The following is a 16,698-nucleotide window of genomic DNA, read 5'->3' as shown; positions in this document are numbered from 1 at the left end:
ACTTCAAGGCGTAGCTTAATTTAGGAATTCATTCTTCACAAATCTTTTTCGTATTTCAGATGGTCATCAAACTATTGATTTACAAGGTTAATTTTATCATTACAATCTTTCTATCTCTAATTATCTACTCCAGTTGAGTGTGTAACTACATCGTTGAGTAGGACAGACATAATCAATAGTTGAACATTTATGTTTCATCCGGTTTCATAAGCAAGCATGGTATTTTGTGGGTGCCAATCCTAAACACAAATCAATTCAAGTGATATACAAGAAAAGATCATGCTCCTTGTGTCCATGTTCTATCTCTCTATTCTTCTTTCGAGTTCAAAAGTAAACAACGTATTTGTTCTAATAGTGGCCTAGCATCAAAACATCAAACCAAGAATACAAGAATACTTTATAAAAATAACCAACTTAATCCAAAGAAATCAATGTTTAACAATCGTTCGTAGTCATAGTCCAAAGCAAGGGTCTTTAACTACTAATGTCTAAGAAAAGAAGAAAAAGAACCCTAATGGTGAATTCTATTCCTTGCCTCTTATGCTAAAAAGTATGATGGCCACCTTCAAAAGAGGCATAATGTTTTATTTATAGGGTTTGAAAAATAATTGTTGTTCTTGGATTTGAAGTTGTAAAATTTAGGATTTTTTGTTGGGGCTTTTGGAGCAACGCGCCACCATAATGCTAGACCTGGGCTTCAGCAGTTTGGGAAGGGCAAATGGGTCAATTCATAAAACTTTTCAAAAAAGACTGTCCGAATAATTAATCACCACTAAAAATCACGTATTTTTGCTGGGGCTTTTGGGGCAAGGCGCCACCATAGTGCCAGACCTGGGCTTCAGCAGTTTGGGAAGGACAAATGGGTCAATTCATAAAACTTTTCAAAAAAAAAACCGACCGAGTAATTATATTATTCACCACTAAAAATTACGGTTTTCCTCAAACCTAAAACAAAAGAAAGTACCTAAAGCTTAAGAAATTTAAGGGTATCTGACATGCATATTTGACTCTGTCTCCCAAGTCGTCTCACGGATTGAATAATCTTTCACTGAATCTTCACTAAAGCAATCTCTTTAGGCCTATGGTTCCAAACTTGCCTATCCAAAATGGCTATAGGCTCCTCCATAAAAGATAAGTTTGGACCCAACTCAACTAAATCAAGAGGAACTACACGGGACTTATCTGGCACATACTTCTGAAGCATGGAGACATGAAAAATGGGGTGCACAACTGACAAGCTAGACTGAGGGCTAACTTATAGGCCACCTTTCCCACACAACTCAAAATATCATTAGGTTCGATGAATTTAGGGCTAAGCTTGCCATTTTTTCAAACCCTATAACACCCTTCATAGGTGATACTTGGAGCCAAGCATGATCACCTCCTATGAAACTAAGGCTTGAACTCTCCGATCCATATAATTCTTTTATCTACTCTAGGATGTTAAAAGTCTACCCTAGATCACATGAAGCTGCTCCATAGCATCTCTAAGAAAGTCTGTATCCAATGAATACATCTCAGCTGAATCGAACCATTCATTCAAAGTTCTACAACATCTGCCATACAAGGCCTTAAATGAGGCCATCGAGTGGTAATTGTTGTTGTAGGAAAACTCTGCTAAGGGAAAATATCGATCCCATCTAGCACCAAAATCAATTACACAAGCTCGAAGCATGTCCGCCAACACTTGAAACATCTGCTCGGACTGACCATATGTCTAAGGATGAAAAGTTGCACTCATATCTAGCCGAGAACCCAAACCATGTTGCAATTCCTTCTAGAAATGGGAAGTGAACAACGAACCTCGATTAGAGATAATAAAAATTGAGCCCATGCAATCGCATAATTCGACTGACATAAAGCTCGGCTAACTGCGGACACTCGAACTGGAATGAAATGGGTGGACCTGATCAACCTATCAACAACCACCCAAATGAAGTAATAACCGCCCACAGTGGCAGGTAGTCCCATAACAAAGTCTATAGTGATATGTTTCCACTTCCAAATAGGAATAAGCCTCCTCTGAGATATACCTCCAGGTTGATGGTGCTCACACTAGAGTTATTGGCAATCAAACACTTCAAAACAAATATACAATATCTCTCTTCATCCCATATCACTAATAGTGGTGGCTCAGATCATTATTCATCTTCATTGCACCTAGATGAATTATTTATTTGGAATAGTGGGCCTCTTCAAGAATCAGTCTAATCAACTCGCTCACCTTAGGCATGCAGATCTTTCCCCAATCCTCAAGAAACCATCAAAATCAAGTACAACCTCCTTGTCTTCCCCTCTCATCACCTTGTTTTGAATGAGACATAACTTCTCATCATCAAATAGACGCTTACGAATCTGCTCAACTAAGAATAAAAGCAATCAAACCACCTGCCTCCTTAGAAATGTAATTGGAATAGACTATTGGATAATCTCTAAGAATCTTTAGCCAATAGTCTCTCCTTCACACTAATAGTGGGAAGAATTCCCATGCTAGAAGTCTTCCTACTCAAAGCGCCAGCCACCACATTAGCCTTACTTGAATGATACAAGATAGTGATATCGTAGTCCTTCAATAGCTCAAGCTATTTGTGCTACCTCAAGTTCAGATCCTGTTGAATGAAGATATACACAAGACTTTGTTGGTCCATGAAGAACTCATAATGAACCCCATACATATAATGTCTCCAAAGCTTAAGCACAAATAATACGACAACCAACTCCAAATTATGAGTAGGGTATTTCTTCTCATAGGTCTTCAATATCCTAGAAACATATGCGATTACCTTTCTTTTCTGCATCAGAACACCATTTGACCCTACTCCAGAAAGTTCGTAATAAATAGTAAACTCTACACCCTTCTCAGGTAAAGTAAAAATATGAGTCGAAGTCAACAAGGAGCTTTTGAAAGTTATCCTCATGCTCGTCAGACCAAGATGTTGTCAATGAACACTATCACAAAGGAATCCAGATAAGGTCAGAATACTGCCTTCATCAACTCCATGAATGTTGCAGGGCCGTTAGTCAAATTGAAAGACATCACAAGAAACTCATAGTGCCTGAATGTTGTCTTAGGGATATCTGATGTCCTAATCTTTAGCTCGTGATAGCCAGAAGTCAAATCAATCTTTATAAATAGAGATGTACCCTAAAGATGATTAAACAAGTCATCAATACGAGGAATATGATACTTTTTCTACATGGTCACTTTGTTCAATCGTTGATAATCAATACACATCCTCATTAATCCATATTTATTCCTCACAAAAACACAGAAGCACCTAATAAAGAGACACTATGGCGAATAAACCTTTTACTCAATAAATTATGTAGTTGATCCTTTAATTCCTTCAACTTGGCTGGAGTCATAGAATAAGGAGGAATAGAGATGGATTTGGCGCATGACTTTAAGTCAATAACAAAATAAATATACTATTTTTTTTAAAAAAAAAACTAGAATGTTAGTGGGAAACATATCTGGAAACTCTCGAATCACGGGCACAAAATATATGGAAGGTGGCTCAACACTAGTATCCCGAATAAAAGACAAATAGGACAAACAACCTCTATCAACCAATCACTAAGCTCGAATGAAGGAGATAAATTTTACAAGGGTAAGAACCACTAACACATGTCCACTCAATTCTCTAAACACTATGCATCCCTAAAGTCACAATCTTAGCATAACTATCAAGATTACCATGATGCAGAAAGAGCAAATTCATACCCAAAATAATATCAAAGTCTACCATTACCAAAAAAGATCAACTTTACCCAAGTATCATACCCGACCAAAGAAATAAGACAAGATTGATACACTGGATCCACCACTTAGGTTTCACCCACTGCCACTGGTGTAGAAACATGAATAAGCATATGCATGCAATCAGACATCATATCAAACCTAGCAGCAAAATAAGTAGATATATATGAGAAGTAGACCTCATATCAAACAAAACATACCCAGGTTGATAGTAAACTGGGATGATACCTATAATCGGTTGATAGCAAACTGGGATGATACCTATCATCACAAACATCAGAAGTATCGGCCTTAGGCCTTCATGGAAAAGAATATCATTGGGCCTCACGTCCGCCTGCAGTATGAGTAGAACTTGTACCTCCACCATACGTAGCTAGAATACCTCTACCATAGTCTTGCCACCTCTACCGGTCTGACCTCTGCCTCAAGCCCTAACTGGAGGCACTAAATCTCTAGCTGGAGTAGCTGAAGAAGAACATTGGGGTTTTGAAATAATCTGAAGAGGAAATTGTTACATCAGATGACTCGGATCCCCACAAGTTAAAAAAAAAGACCTCGGCATAGATAACTGTTACTGCAAACCAGACGAACTACCATGGCCACCTCGGTCGGAACCACAAGATCTTAGGTGACTGCGCACTCTCACATGCTAGCATAATAGCATGAACCATCCCACGACGCTAATAAGAGATACTACCTCTATGTGAAGCTCTGCCTCCAAATAAGGCACTAGAAAATTGACCAGACAATCGGGCTCTCTTGGGATCCCAAAAATCCTCCAAAATCATCAACTCTATCTCTTTGGCGTAAACAACAATTTTCATAATTTTCTCTTGTGAGGCGGGGGTATCGAAAGGATGAAAGACTATTATTTACCATATCTCTAATATAATGTTGCTAGACAAAATGATAATGTCCACACTAAATAGCAATAGGAAGAGAGTAACAATGACACCAAATATTAAAATAGGATAAATATGATACATGAATAAGTAATATAATAATATTGATGAAAACTTGGTTGAGTGTCAAAAGACTACTACTCACCACTCTTTTATTTCTTACAAATCACTATAATATTACTACCACACTAGTTTCTCACAGATTAAGAAATAGCTTGTGGATTACTCTCTATTGCTTCTCTATTTTGGTGTATCTTCATGTGTTCAATTTCTACTCTATTTATAGAACTTTGAATCTCTTGATTACATCATTAGTGACATAAATGTGGCAGCCAATTTTCATAAATCATTGCTACCAAACTTTGACTACCAACTTCTAGAAATGTGGCGGTCAACTTTCACATTCGTGATTGTCAACTTTTACATTTGTGGCTATTAATTTCAACAAGTGTGACTACCACATTAGTTGTTACCAAGCTTTTGTTCCCACATTTCTCACCATATTTGTACAACTTTCATTATCAATGATCAAGGAACATACCTTTCTATGATCTTGCATCAAGCATGGAATATATTCTCTCTTTCATCAAGTTTCTCTTTAGAAAGTGCCCCACATGATTCGCTTCACAATGCAAGAAATACTCACATTCTCTCCCCTTCTCATGCGACAAGCAACATTCTCATTTGCCTCCAACTTTTTTTAATCACCCTACATGGATTCTCCATCATACTAAATCTTAGGGTCATGTTCCTCACTCTCCACATCACACTCCTCCTTATCATCAGAATGATACTTATCACGTAGTGCAACACTTGACCTCCTATTGGGACATTCACTTGCAATGTGTTCTCTATCTTGATATTTATAACATTGAATATTAATAGGATAAGGAAACTTAGGTTTTGAATGATTACCTCTTTTAGCTTTATCGTGCTATTTTGCTTTATAATCTAGTCTAGCTTGGGTAATAATCTCCCTTTGCTTTCAAGACTTCATCAACCTTAGAAGCATCATCAAAAGCTTCTTCCATGCCCCGATAGTGTTGGAGATTTCATGTGTCAAGTTGGCTACTAATCTTATCACCGTATAGCTCAAATGCTCTTCATCTTGGTTTTCATCCTCAAGTTTTCAATGGTACTCCTCAATTTTTTTGGTGTCGTGCTGAAGCAGGTACAACTTCTTAAGAACATCCTGATAATAGTTAGGTTTCACTACCTCGACTCCATGCATGATCATAATCTCTACCAGCTCTTGCCAAGTATGCAAGTCATAGCAGTCAAATTGAGTAAGGGATTTGTTTTACCTTCAAAGCAACTAAGATGTTATTGGTGAAGAAGATCCTCTGACTTTGTAACTTCCACTCAAGGAACTAATCAAATCACTACTACCTTTGAATTTTGGAAGATTGACTGTAATGGTACTCTCAAAATTCGATTTTGGTCACCTCTATCTCCGCACCCTTTCCATCTATAACCTTGGCTCTGACCAAGCCTCTAGATAGTACCCTATCCCTAGGTGCTACATTGCCACTCCATACCCCATGTTAGGGTTCACGCCACCATCTATTTGTTGTAGCCTCATCATTCATGTCAACATCAAAGGATTTGGGAATTGTTTATCTAGGAAAAACTCTTGTTAAACTTTTTGCAGATGTAGAAAGGGTGGTACATGTAAAGGTGCATGTGGAACAATTAGTAGAGGTGCGGGAGATGATACTAGTGGTGCCACAAAACGAGGTGTTCCTTTTGTGAGGGTAATATGGTTGCCAATTTGGATGGGGAGTGTCTTGAGGAGTTATATGTTTGAAAAGTAGGTTGATTGAAGGCTTGACGTTAAATGGGAGTTGTATGTTCTTTTGTTATTTGCCATACTTTTTCAACACTTTCTTTGTACTTGAATTTGTTGCACTTTGAGCCGAAGGTCTTTTTAAGATAGTCTTTCTACTTCTATGAAGTAGTGATGAGGTTTCTATACATTCTATCCTCATTGTTGTAGTTTAAGATGTCTTACAATAAAACCCATGAAACAAAGAGTAGCTCCACAAAAAACTTAATTGTAGTGATGTCAAAACAAATTTGCAAGGTCCAGGAATCCTTTTTAAAGCTCAAACTAGAATTATTACAACTTTTGACAACTAAATTGTTTTCAACATCAGAGCTACTCAATTGCAACTACTTAACGTTTGTTTGTTTCAACAGATAGTCTTAAATTTACAGGTACTTTGAAGTACTTGACAAACAAGAATTGCTGATGAAAAATGCTTTTTAAATTTATTAGTCAAACACAAACTACTTCTCACCAAAAGTATTCTTTTGAAAAGCACTTCTCAAAATAAACTAATTTCTGAACCTTGGCCAATCAAGCTATAAATCACATCAAGACAATGGGAATTCTCTCATCCACCCAAGTATGAGATAACAGTCTCCACCTTTAAAGTGCCATTGCTAGGTAAAAGCAGTTACAGAATGATTTATTTTTGGATGAAACAAAAACAAGTGTTCACACTATGTTTTCTGCTTTTTTGCATATCAGTTATAAATAAATGAAGAGTCGCATCGATACTCTTTCAGGTGGATCCAAGCATTCTATCATACTTCGAACACGTTATACAAGCCAGTGTGACACATTTAACTAAGCCACACATAACCATTGATAATATATTTTTGCATAATCCACCTGGACTATCGATGAGTGAAAGCGTATCACCTGTCAGCATTCATAAAGTTCTCCCTTGGACCATCCAGGATTGTTCCAACGTTAGCATAACTAACTGGAATGAAATAAAGGATGAAAATTACAGTAAACACAATGTTCTGGAAATTTTTTTGAGTAGACAAGCGCAAAAAAAAAAGACACCCACAAGCCCTAGTTCCTGAAGCTAAATGACAGGGCCAGAGTGTTTTTCTTTTAGCTATAGAGAGAACCTGCCCATGATCATCTAGGTGTCAAATCTGCAACAACAGCAAACAATTTTGGAGCCTTTAGTTTGAGCTAAGTAGAGTGGCGCAATAGATAACCTAAATGTGAACAAACTTCAGAACAAAAAATGGCACATATGTCAAATAAATAACTTGGCTCGTTTCATAAACAAACCGTGCTGCAGGGTTGTCCATTCAGGTTCAGTTCATTTGCTGCTATCTAACAGGTATATGCAGTTAGCCAGTAAAAAGAGATTAAACCATCAACAGGATGTCTTTTTACTTTTGCTGAATCTTTTCTTTGTCCTCTTCTTTTCTATTTAGCAAAGCATCTTAGCGCAATCTTATTAAACATAGATACTTACCATCATTAGACATGGAAGGAGACAATAGGATGAATCAGATTTAAAATGCCACAAGATAAAAAGTAAGTATACAATAAGAGCAAAGAAATTGATGTTCAACAGGGATGGCAAGAGAATAGTGATTGAAAATACAAGGAAAATCATCATATATAAGAAAGAAAGGGAATAAATAAACAAAGGGCATGGACTTTAAACATAGGAAAGCACCATTAATAATGATGGAAAGGAAGCTAATGGAAGCTTAAATGCATGAAGTGAAATTGGTAACAGGGCATAATTCTATCTTTTATTTTTTGTACAACAGAAGTCATTATCTAGATGTATAGTGTGGATGGACTAGTCATTCAAAAGAATGGCATAAATGTATACCAACTGTATATGAAATCCACTCAAATCCTTTTTTCACTGACACGGAAAAGCAAAAATAACTAGATCTTTACAATTTCTCTCGAGCACAGCAGCTCACTGGACAAAAACAGGGGTAATGCAAAAATATTGTTCTTTCACCATAACATCAACTTCCGTATAATTGAAAATGATACAAACACCTCATTTAGTATAAATATTGGAAGATAGCACAACCAAAATTTTTTTATGTTATTCACTAAAGCTAGAGATAAAAGAATAAATCGAACAAAGGCCACTCATGAAAAGTTAAACACTCATCCAATTGTAGATGTCGTTAGACCTCAAACCACATTCCCTATGTACTTTCCAGATAACTTATGGTTATAAGCATTAGCATATCTAAAAGATAAAATTCCTACATAAAGATATAATATCTGACTTCAAAATGCAAAAGCTTGAAAAAGGAAAATGACAATAGGCTTCTCATATTATTCTGCTTCAAAAACAAAATTCCTGTCATCATCTTTCATAAATGTGATTCGGAAATTCTAACCTGTAACCAGTAAAATTACAGGAATCAGGTAGCAATGGGTGTCTTTTTCTTCCCTTTCTTGCTGTCAAGTGTTGTTTCCTTTCCGAGTATCATTCTTCTAAGAATATCTGCTTGCTTTGTGTTTCCCTCATCATTGAGGCTCTTAATTAACTCTTCACAACTCTTGTGATCTTTCACTCCTCCATTTTCCATCATCTTGCACAAAATAGAATAGGCATTAAGTGTCTTCCCAGCAGCTAAGAGAGAATCCAGCACCTTATCATAACTTGAAAAGTCTATGTTACAATTTCGCTCTAAAATGAAATCTAACAGCTTCAGAGCTGCAGTAGTTTTTCCTTTCTCACATAAAACTGATAAGAGACCATCGAGATCAGGTGAAAGACTGTTGTGCAACAACAATTCAATTCTTCCGAAGGCCTCCTCAACATGGCCCCTCATGAGGAGGGCTTCCAAGATGGTAGAAATCAAATCCATGTGTTCTTTCACTCCCTTCTCCAACATGATTTTCATCACTCGACTTGCTGTTTGAACCCTTCCATCACCCATCAGGCTCTCCATCACTGATCTATACAACAATGAGTCCGGGTCATGTCCATGTTCAAGCATATTGTCCAAAGCAGCTTTAGCATCAGCAGGCTCCCCTTTCTTCAGATAGCTCTCAACAAGTGATTTGTGAGCAATACTGTCAGAAAGAACCTTTCTTCTGCCCATAATCTTCAACAGTTCAAAGGCTGAATCAGGAACCCCTTCTCTTGAGTGCCCACAGACAAGATTGTTAAAGGCAATAGGATCTTGAATCCCAGTTTTCATCAACTGTCTAAAAAGAGTTTCAGCCTTGCCTGTCTGGCCATTATTGCATAGGTAATCAATAATCAGGTTATATGCACTTGTTTCCATAGACGAACTACTCTGCGGTCGCAGGACGATTTCTTTCTCAATAAGCTTATCCAGAAATTTGACAGCTCGATCATAGATACCAGCCTTGCAGAAATTCTCGATTAGTACACCATAATGTCCAGCCTCTGTGGGAACACTTAACCTAATCATAGTTTTCAGAACATCAGCTGCAGCATCTAAATCACCTGCCTCACACTGTCCAGAGATTAACCTTATGAAGATAGAGTTATCCTTGGGTGCAATATACCTCTCTTCCATCTCTTTCAAAATCGTTCCAGCTTCAGACATTTTCTGAGCATCACAAAGCCCTGGTAACAAGGTCGAATAAGTAATAGCATTTGGTTTAATACCAAAACTCTTCATCTCTTCAAACAATTTCAATGCATCATCTATTCGCTCAACCGCACTATATCCTTTAATAAGTGTTGTATAACTGATGACATTCGGCTCTATATTTCTTGCTTTCATTTCCACAAAGTACTTCTCTGCTTCTTCTATTTTCTTCACGCAGTTATACCCATTAATCATAGTATTATAAGTTACTACATCGGGCATAATCCCCTTACCCTTCATATCCTCAAAAAACCTAATTGCAGTATCCACCTTTGACGATAAAAAGAATCCCCAAATCAAAAGATTATACGTATGTCCAGTAGGTTCAATGCCCTGATTAACCATCCTATTAAAGTACCTCTTGGCCATCATATATCGTCCTCGACGAGTTATCACATTAAACAAAGCATTATACGATTTAACAGTCCTTTCAACACCTAACTCTTCCATTTTCTGAAACAACTTAACACTCTCTTGAACAATCCCAGCTTTACCATAACTATCAATCATCAAAACCCACAAATCCTCATCCCAATCAACACCCTTATTCGGCATGTCAAGAAGTATACACCTAGCATGATTAAGCTTTTCAGCTCTACCAAGAATTTGAATAATTTTAAAATGGGTTTCTCTATCATGCCTAAAAAGACCAGATCTTTCAACCCACCTAAAGAACTGCAACGCATGTTCAGAATTTTTCGCACTATGTAACACATTGTAAACAAGTTCATGATCAAATGAAGGAACAATATTTCTAATGGAATTCTGTAAACGTGTAGTCCAGGCACGAGTAGACATCATTCTGCAAATGAGATCTTCTAGTTTTTCTTGGGGTTTAGGACTGTTACCTTTTGGAATTCGTTCATGATTGTTGAGAGATTCGGTGTTGTAGAAGAAGATTGTTGATCTTAGGCATAATGGTGTAGCCGAAATTGTGAGGAGCTTCTTCGGTTTGAAAATGGCTGATCTTGATGCACACAAAGAAGCCATTTTTTATCCAATTTGGAGTTTGTGCGATCTGTAAAATGGAGGAGAAATTAAACTTTGGGTATCATATAGAGAGGCTGCAGGGTTTAGGGTTTTCGAATTCTTCCAAGCTTTTTTTCTTTTCTTTTTCTTTATTTCTTCTCTTCACAATTCACACATAACCCCCTACATTGTCATATCATATACAACAATATATATTTATGAGTCGTTTGGTAGACAATATTAAAAAATTTATACATGTACTTTTTTCATCTTAATCTATATGATATTTTTGTATTTCGATACTAAAATAAATGTAGTTTTGATTATTTTTTTTTATAAATTTTTTTAATATTTAAAATTATTAATTATTGTAACTTATATTATTTTTTATATAGTTTATAAATATGTAAATTTCATTTTAATACAGTGATTAGAGCCTCTTGGCATTGCTGTTGGGAGGTTAAAATTAATTAATTTTAATTTTTGTGAAAAGTAATTGTAGTGTTTGACAAATTGCTTTTAAAAAAGTTGAAGCGGAAGTAGAAAATTGTTTTCTTAAAGATTAAAATATACCTCCCATATATACGTACTTAATTACTTACCAATATGGAATTCTAAAGAATTTATTAACTTATCTTTTGTTGTATTGCCGATGGAAAAGTGGCTAATAATTCACTAAATTTTAAAATCTTTTTAATTAGACACTATTCTTACTAATAATAATAATAGTAATAATAATAATAATAATAATAATTAAATTTCAAAATATGTGTGAACTTATACTAACCACCATAAAATTTCGATTTTTTTAATTACAAACATATTGCTAAAATAAAAATAAAAACATAATTCCAATTAAAAAATAAAAATAAAAAACTGAAATATTTAAATTAAATTTCAAAACAGGAATTAAAACCAACAGTTTAGTGTCAGAGCCTAATTTTGTGGAACTATCAAGTGTTATCCTTTCAATATCTTAATTTATATATATATATATATATATATATATATATATATATATATATATATATATATATATATATATATTCATTTTTATTATATGACTCCCTCCTTTTTTGTTTTATATGTATTTATTTTTTATTTTATTTCAAAAAAGAAAATAAATTTTGTATTTTAATTTTTTTATAGCATATTTAAGATCACAAAATTAAAAAGATTCAATATACAAATTTTAAATATACATATAAATGTTAATTTTAATTTTGATTTATTCCACCTAATATTATACTTGATATATAATTATTAAGAGGTAAGCGTAATCATTATTTATTTATTTCATATGATAAATAGATATCACAATAACTCAAAAATGAAGAAATAACAAAAATGAGGTAATACTAATAATAATAACTAAAGATGGTTTAAGAACTATTTAATTTTCTTGTTATCATTCTTAGATTTTTGCTTGCATGAAATTACATTTTTACTTTTGATCATCATTCACTTTATACATAGAAAGATGTTTCTAAAATTATATATTTTTGAATAAATATTTGTTAGAATGAAATTACATTTTTATTTTTGGTCGTCTTTAATAAAAATAGGGAGAAGGGTCAAATATGCCCCTAAACTATTTGAAAAGGTTTAGATATACCCTCCGTTTAAAGATTGGTCCATTTATACCCTTGCCGTCCAACTTTTGGTCTACATATGCCCTTTAGAGCGTTAGTTGGCCAACTCGGAATATCCAAGTCATTTTTCTTTTATTTAAATGCCAAATGGATTTTCCACGTCATTATTATTATTATTATCACTTGACATTTATATTCAAGGGAAAATGGTCAAATATGCCCCTAAACTATTCAAAAGGTCTAGATATACCCCCGTTTAAAGTTTGACCAATTTATACCCTCGCGTCCAAACTTTTGGTCTACATATGCCCTTATGGATGTTAGTTGTTCAATTCGAGATATCCAACTCATTTTACTTTTCTTTAAATGTCAAATGGATTTTCCACATCATTTTTATATATTATTACTTGACATTTATATTAAAAGAGAAAGGGGTCTTTTATGCCCCTAACTATCCGACCTAATTTTAAAACACATATATGACCCGTCTTTTAAGTAATCTATACAACCTGACCCTTTTTTTTAAATACCCTATATGGGTAGGATTAGGGCATAATTGAACCATTTAAATGGCGAACACTATCGTGCTCTGATTGGAACTGCCGAGGAATCAATGGCACGACAACTAAAGGAAAAGGAAGTCAAGGTTTGAAAAGCGTTTAGGTGCAACGCAGAGCTGGAGGCGCAAATCTGGCAGGCAAGGGCTAGAGTAGAGGAATTCACCGCAACAACGTTACAGACACAACTGCAAGCTGCAGCAGGCGATGATGATGTAAATAACAAAATAATTCACACATATATGAGTCGGATTAGGGGCATAATTGAACCATTTAAAAGACGATCGTATATGTGTTTTAAAATTGGGTCGGATAGTTAGGGCATAAGTGACCCCTTTCTCTTTTAATATAAATGTCAAGTAATAATATATATAAATGATGTGAAATCCCATTTGGCATTTAAAGAAAAGTAAATTGAGTTGGATATTTTGAGTTGTCCAACTAACACCCATAAGAGCATATATAGACCAAAAGTTGGACGCGAGGGTATAAATGGACCAAACTTTAAACGGGGGTATATCTAGACCTTTCAAATAGTTTAGGGGCATATTTGACCCTTTTCCCTTGAATATAAATGTCAAGGGATAATACATAAAAATGACGTGGAATATCCATTTGGCATTTAAATAAAAGTAAAATGAGTTGGATATTCCGAGTTGGCCAACTAACGCCCAAAAGGGCATATGTAGACCAAAAGTTGGATGGCGAGGGTATAAATGGACCAAACTTTAAATAGAGGGTATATCTAAACTTTTTCAAATAGTTTAGGGGCATATTTGACCCTTTTCCCATAAAAATATATCATATTACAACAAGAAAATTTTTGTCATATTACAACAAAATCTGAATAAACAAAAATTTTTGTTGCTCCCTTTCTTAACAAACAACAATTTTCTATTTGTTGCTCCTTTTATTAACTAATAAAACCTTTTGTTTCTCTCTTACTGAAAATACAATTTTTTTAGTTGTTCACTTTTACTATAATGATAGCCCCCCCCCCCCAGCGCTCATAAATTTTGAGGTAAACCTGAACTTATAACATTTCCTTCAAAATTCAGGTTTTTTTCTTTGTCAACAATTTCATTAGATTGAGGTAAGTACGAATAGTAATTTAATGGATGATTTAATTTTTCACATATACTTATGCAAAAGAATATTCATATCCTCCACATCTTTCACTTTCAATCATGACAATCTTATTATCCAACTGATTTTCAACTTCAGTTTTATATTGCCTATATGTTTCTATTGTTTCATCCTTATCAATGAGCAAATAGACATAACAGTATATAATGCAATTGTCAATAAAATCTATGAAATATTTTTTTTCACCACGAGATGGTGTTAACTTCATATCACAAATGTCAGTTTTAAATCAATTATAAGAGATTAAAATTCCTTTCGGTGAAACATAGTTGACATTTTGATTTATTGCACTAGAAGTTAGACAACTTCTAAGTTGATCAGTTTTTTTATTAACATGTCTCAAATTTTCATGTCACGAACAATTTGATTCAAGCAAGTAAGAACAAACAGAAATACTTGGTTTGAACAGATCTTCCGTGAGGTAACATTTTTCTACAAATATTTTGTTCTTTACTTGTTATAACATTGTCAAATAGAGACATTGTTTTAGAGTCAATATCTTGCCATATGTCCTTTGCAGAAGGACCTTTCCATAACATTCAATTTGTCATAGAATTACCCACGAACATAGTCTCTTAGGTCCAATAAGGCAAAATGACCCAAACGTTTATTTTACAACACAAACATAACAAGTCACTTCACACCAATATTCATGTCTATACAAATAGACATATCTTTTCATGAAAAAATCTTAATATTTTAATTGACATCTTTTTATCAAAGAATACAATTATTTTGAAAGAGTAATATAATTTTGTGACTTTATACTAGTCATATACTAGTAAAAAGAGACTCAACGACCATAATATCCATTATACTCCAAGAATTTCGTGAATCTAACATAATACAAGAATGTCATGAAATTTCATATCTTGTACTTTCAAATTTAAATTAAATAGTAGGTTTAATTTTGTCTTTATCACAAGTAAATAACTCCCCACATTTTAAATATGTTCATTAAAGTGCTCATCTTAGCATTTATGCTTGAATGCACTTGGGAAGAAAATAAGATTAATCTTACCCATCCAAGAAAAACTTACTATAGAAAATATACTCAAACATGTTAAATAGTAGTAACTCATCTCAAATCTCTTTTATCATATGATAAAATAAATTTCTTTTTCTTCTTCTTTCCATTAAAAAGAACACAGAAAATAGAAGTAATTTTCTTACCACAGAAAATACCATCAATATTTAAATTTCTTAAGCTTGTTATCTCTTGTCTTCAGATTAGCAAACCAAAAAAAGATGAAAAGAAGAACAAAAAGAACTATCTGAGTCCATAGAACACACTTTGTATCATTAAGAAATTTAATCCTCTCAAATATCCAAGGTTACAGATTAATTCCTCCCAACATAAAACGGATTAACCATTAAAGAAGTAGTGGTACCTCAAACTTCAATAATTTCAATGAACTCAAAATGACAGCAACGAATCACACACACAGACACGACCGATCGATTTTGTTTTGTAAGAAATGTATGCAAGAGGAGGGAAAAATTCGATGCTGAAAAATGAGAGAAAACCTCCCTTCCAAACGGTTGTCACACCTCTTTTATTTATTTATTTATTTATTACAATTGTTGAGGATATGACGGTTTTTTAAATTTTTTTTTTTTTAGAGTAGCCACTTGAAATTGAGTTTTTTAGGTGTTCCAAGTCACTAGTTAGTTCTTAATTTAAAATAATTTTTTTTGTTTTAGTCTACGAAAAACAGAGATTGGGTAAGGAATTCTATTGACCGGAGGGAAGGTATGACGCACCCCCCGAGTCCCGTGGTTCTAGCACGGTCACTTTATTAACTTATATTTGGCTAAAATAGTTTATTTATTTAATTTGGATAAAAGGGGAAAAGTGTATTAATTACTTTTTTTTAAAAAAAAAAACAAAAAAAACTGATTCGCCTAAGAGCGTAACCGCACACAAGACCCTTCTTTTTTTAAAAAAAAAAAATACACACCAACGATCGCAACCGAACACATGATGGTATTTGAAGTTTTTTTTTTAAAAAAATACAATAATTAATTACTCAATTTTATTAAAAAAATAATAATAAGAATGAATAAAAGAAATGGCGCAACATATAAACCAAGAAATGATTAGTATTTATTTATTTATTATTATTAAAAAATTTCTAGCATTTATATTTATGGTTTTACCAAAAGAAAAAAAAATTACTACTAGACAATGACAACAAAAGAAGAAAAAAAAACTCTTACAAAATTATAATTAAACACTCTTTTAAACTAATGATATACTAGTTTTAATTTATTTATTTATTATATATATATACTGATAAAAATTTAAGAAATAACCAATTTGGTAAAAAAATTGTTTTTTTTTATATAAAATGATT

The 16,698-nt window shown here is 33.8% G+C and overlaps 1 protein-coding gene across 2 annotated transcripts; it reads right to left on the bottom strand.

The window, feature by feature from the left end:
• Positions 1 to 7,121: 7,121 nt before the first annotated feature.
• On the bottom strand, positions 7,122 to 11,350 carry LOC101265514 (large ribosomal subunit protein mL102 (rPPR5)). Of its 2 annotated transcripts, XR_003244803.2 has the most exons (3): positions 8,848 to 11,260; positions 7,524 to 7,614; positions 7,122 to 7,433 (listed from the first exon to the last, which is right to left on the bottom strand). XR_003244803.2 is itself a non-coding variant. In XM_004251944.4 (2 exons), the coding sequence occupies exon 1, from the start codon at positions 11,065 to 11,067 to the stop codon at positions 8,872 to 8,874; it is 2,196 nt and encodes a 731-aa protein (XP_004251992.1). In that variant the 5' UTR covers positions 11,068 to 11,350; the 3' UTR covers positions 7,122 to 7,614; positions 8,848 to 8,871. The 2 variants fall into 2 exon arrangements, 1 of the variants encoding a protein (XP_004251992.1); XM_004251944.4 differs by having other exon boundaries at positions 7,122 to 7,614; positions 8,848 to 11,350.
• Positions 11,351 to 16,698: the final 5,348 nt, after the last annotated feature.

The sequence above is a fragment of the Solanum lycopersicum genome, chromosome 12, assembly GCF_036512215.1.
Source record: "Solanum lycopersicum chromosome 12, SLM_r2.1".
NCBI classification, from domain to species: domain Eukaryota; kingdom Viridiplantae; phylum Streptophyta; class Magnoliopsida; order Solanales; family Solanaceae; genus Solanum; species Solanum lycopersicum.
This window is presented reverse-complemented; position numbering and strand designations above follow the sequence as displayed.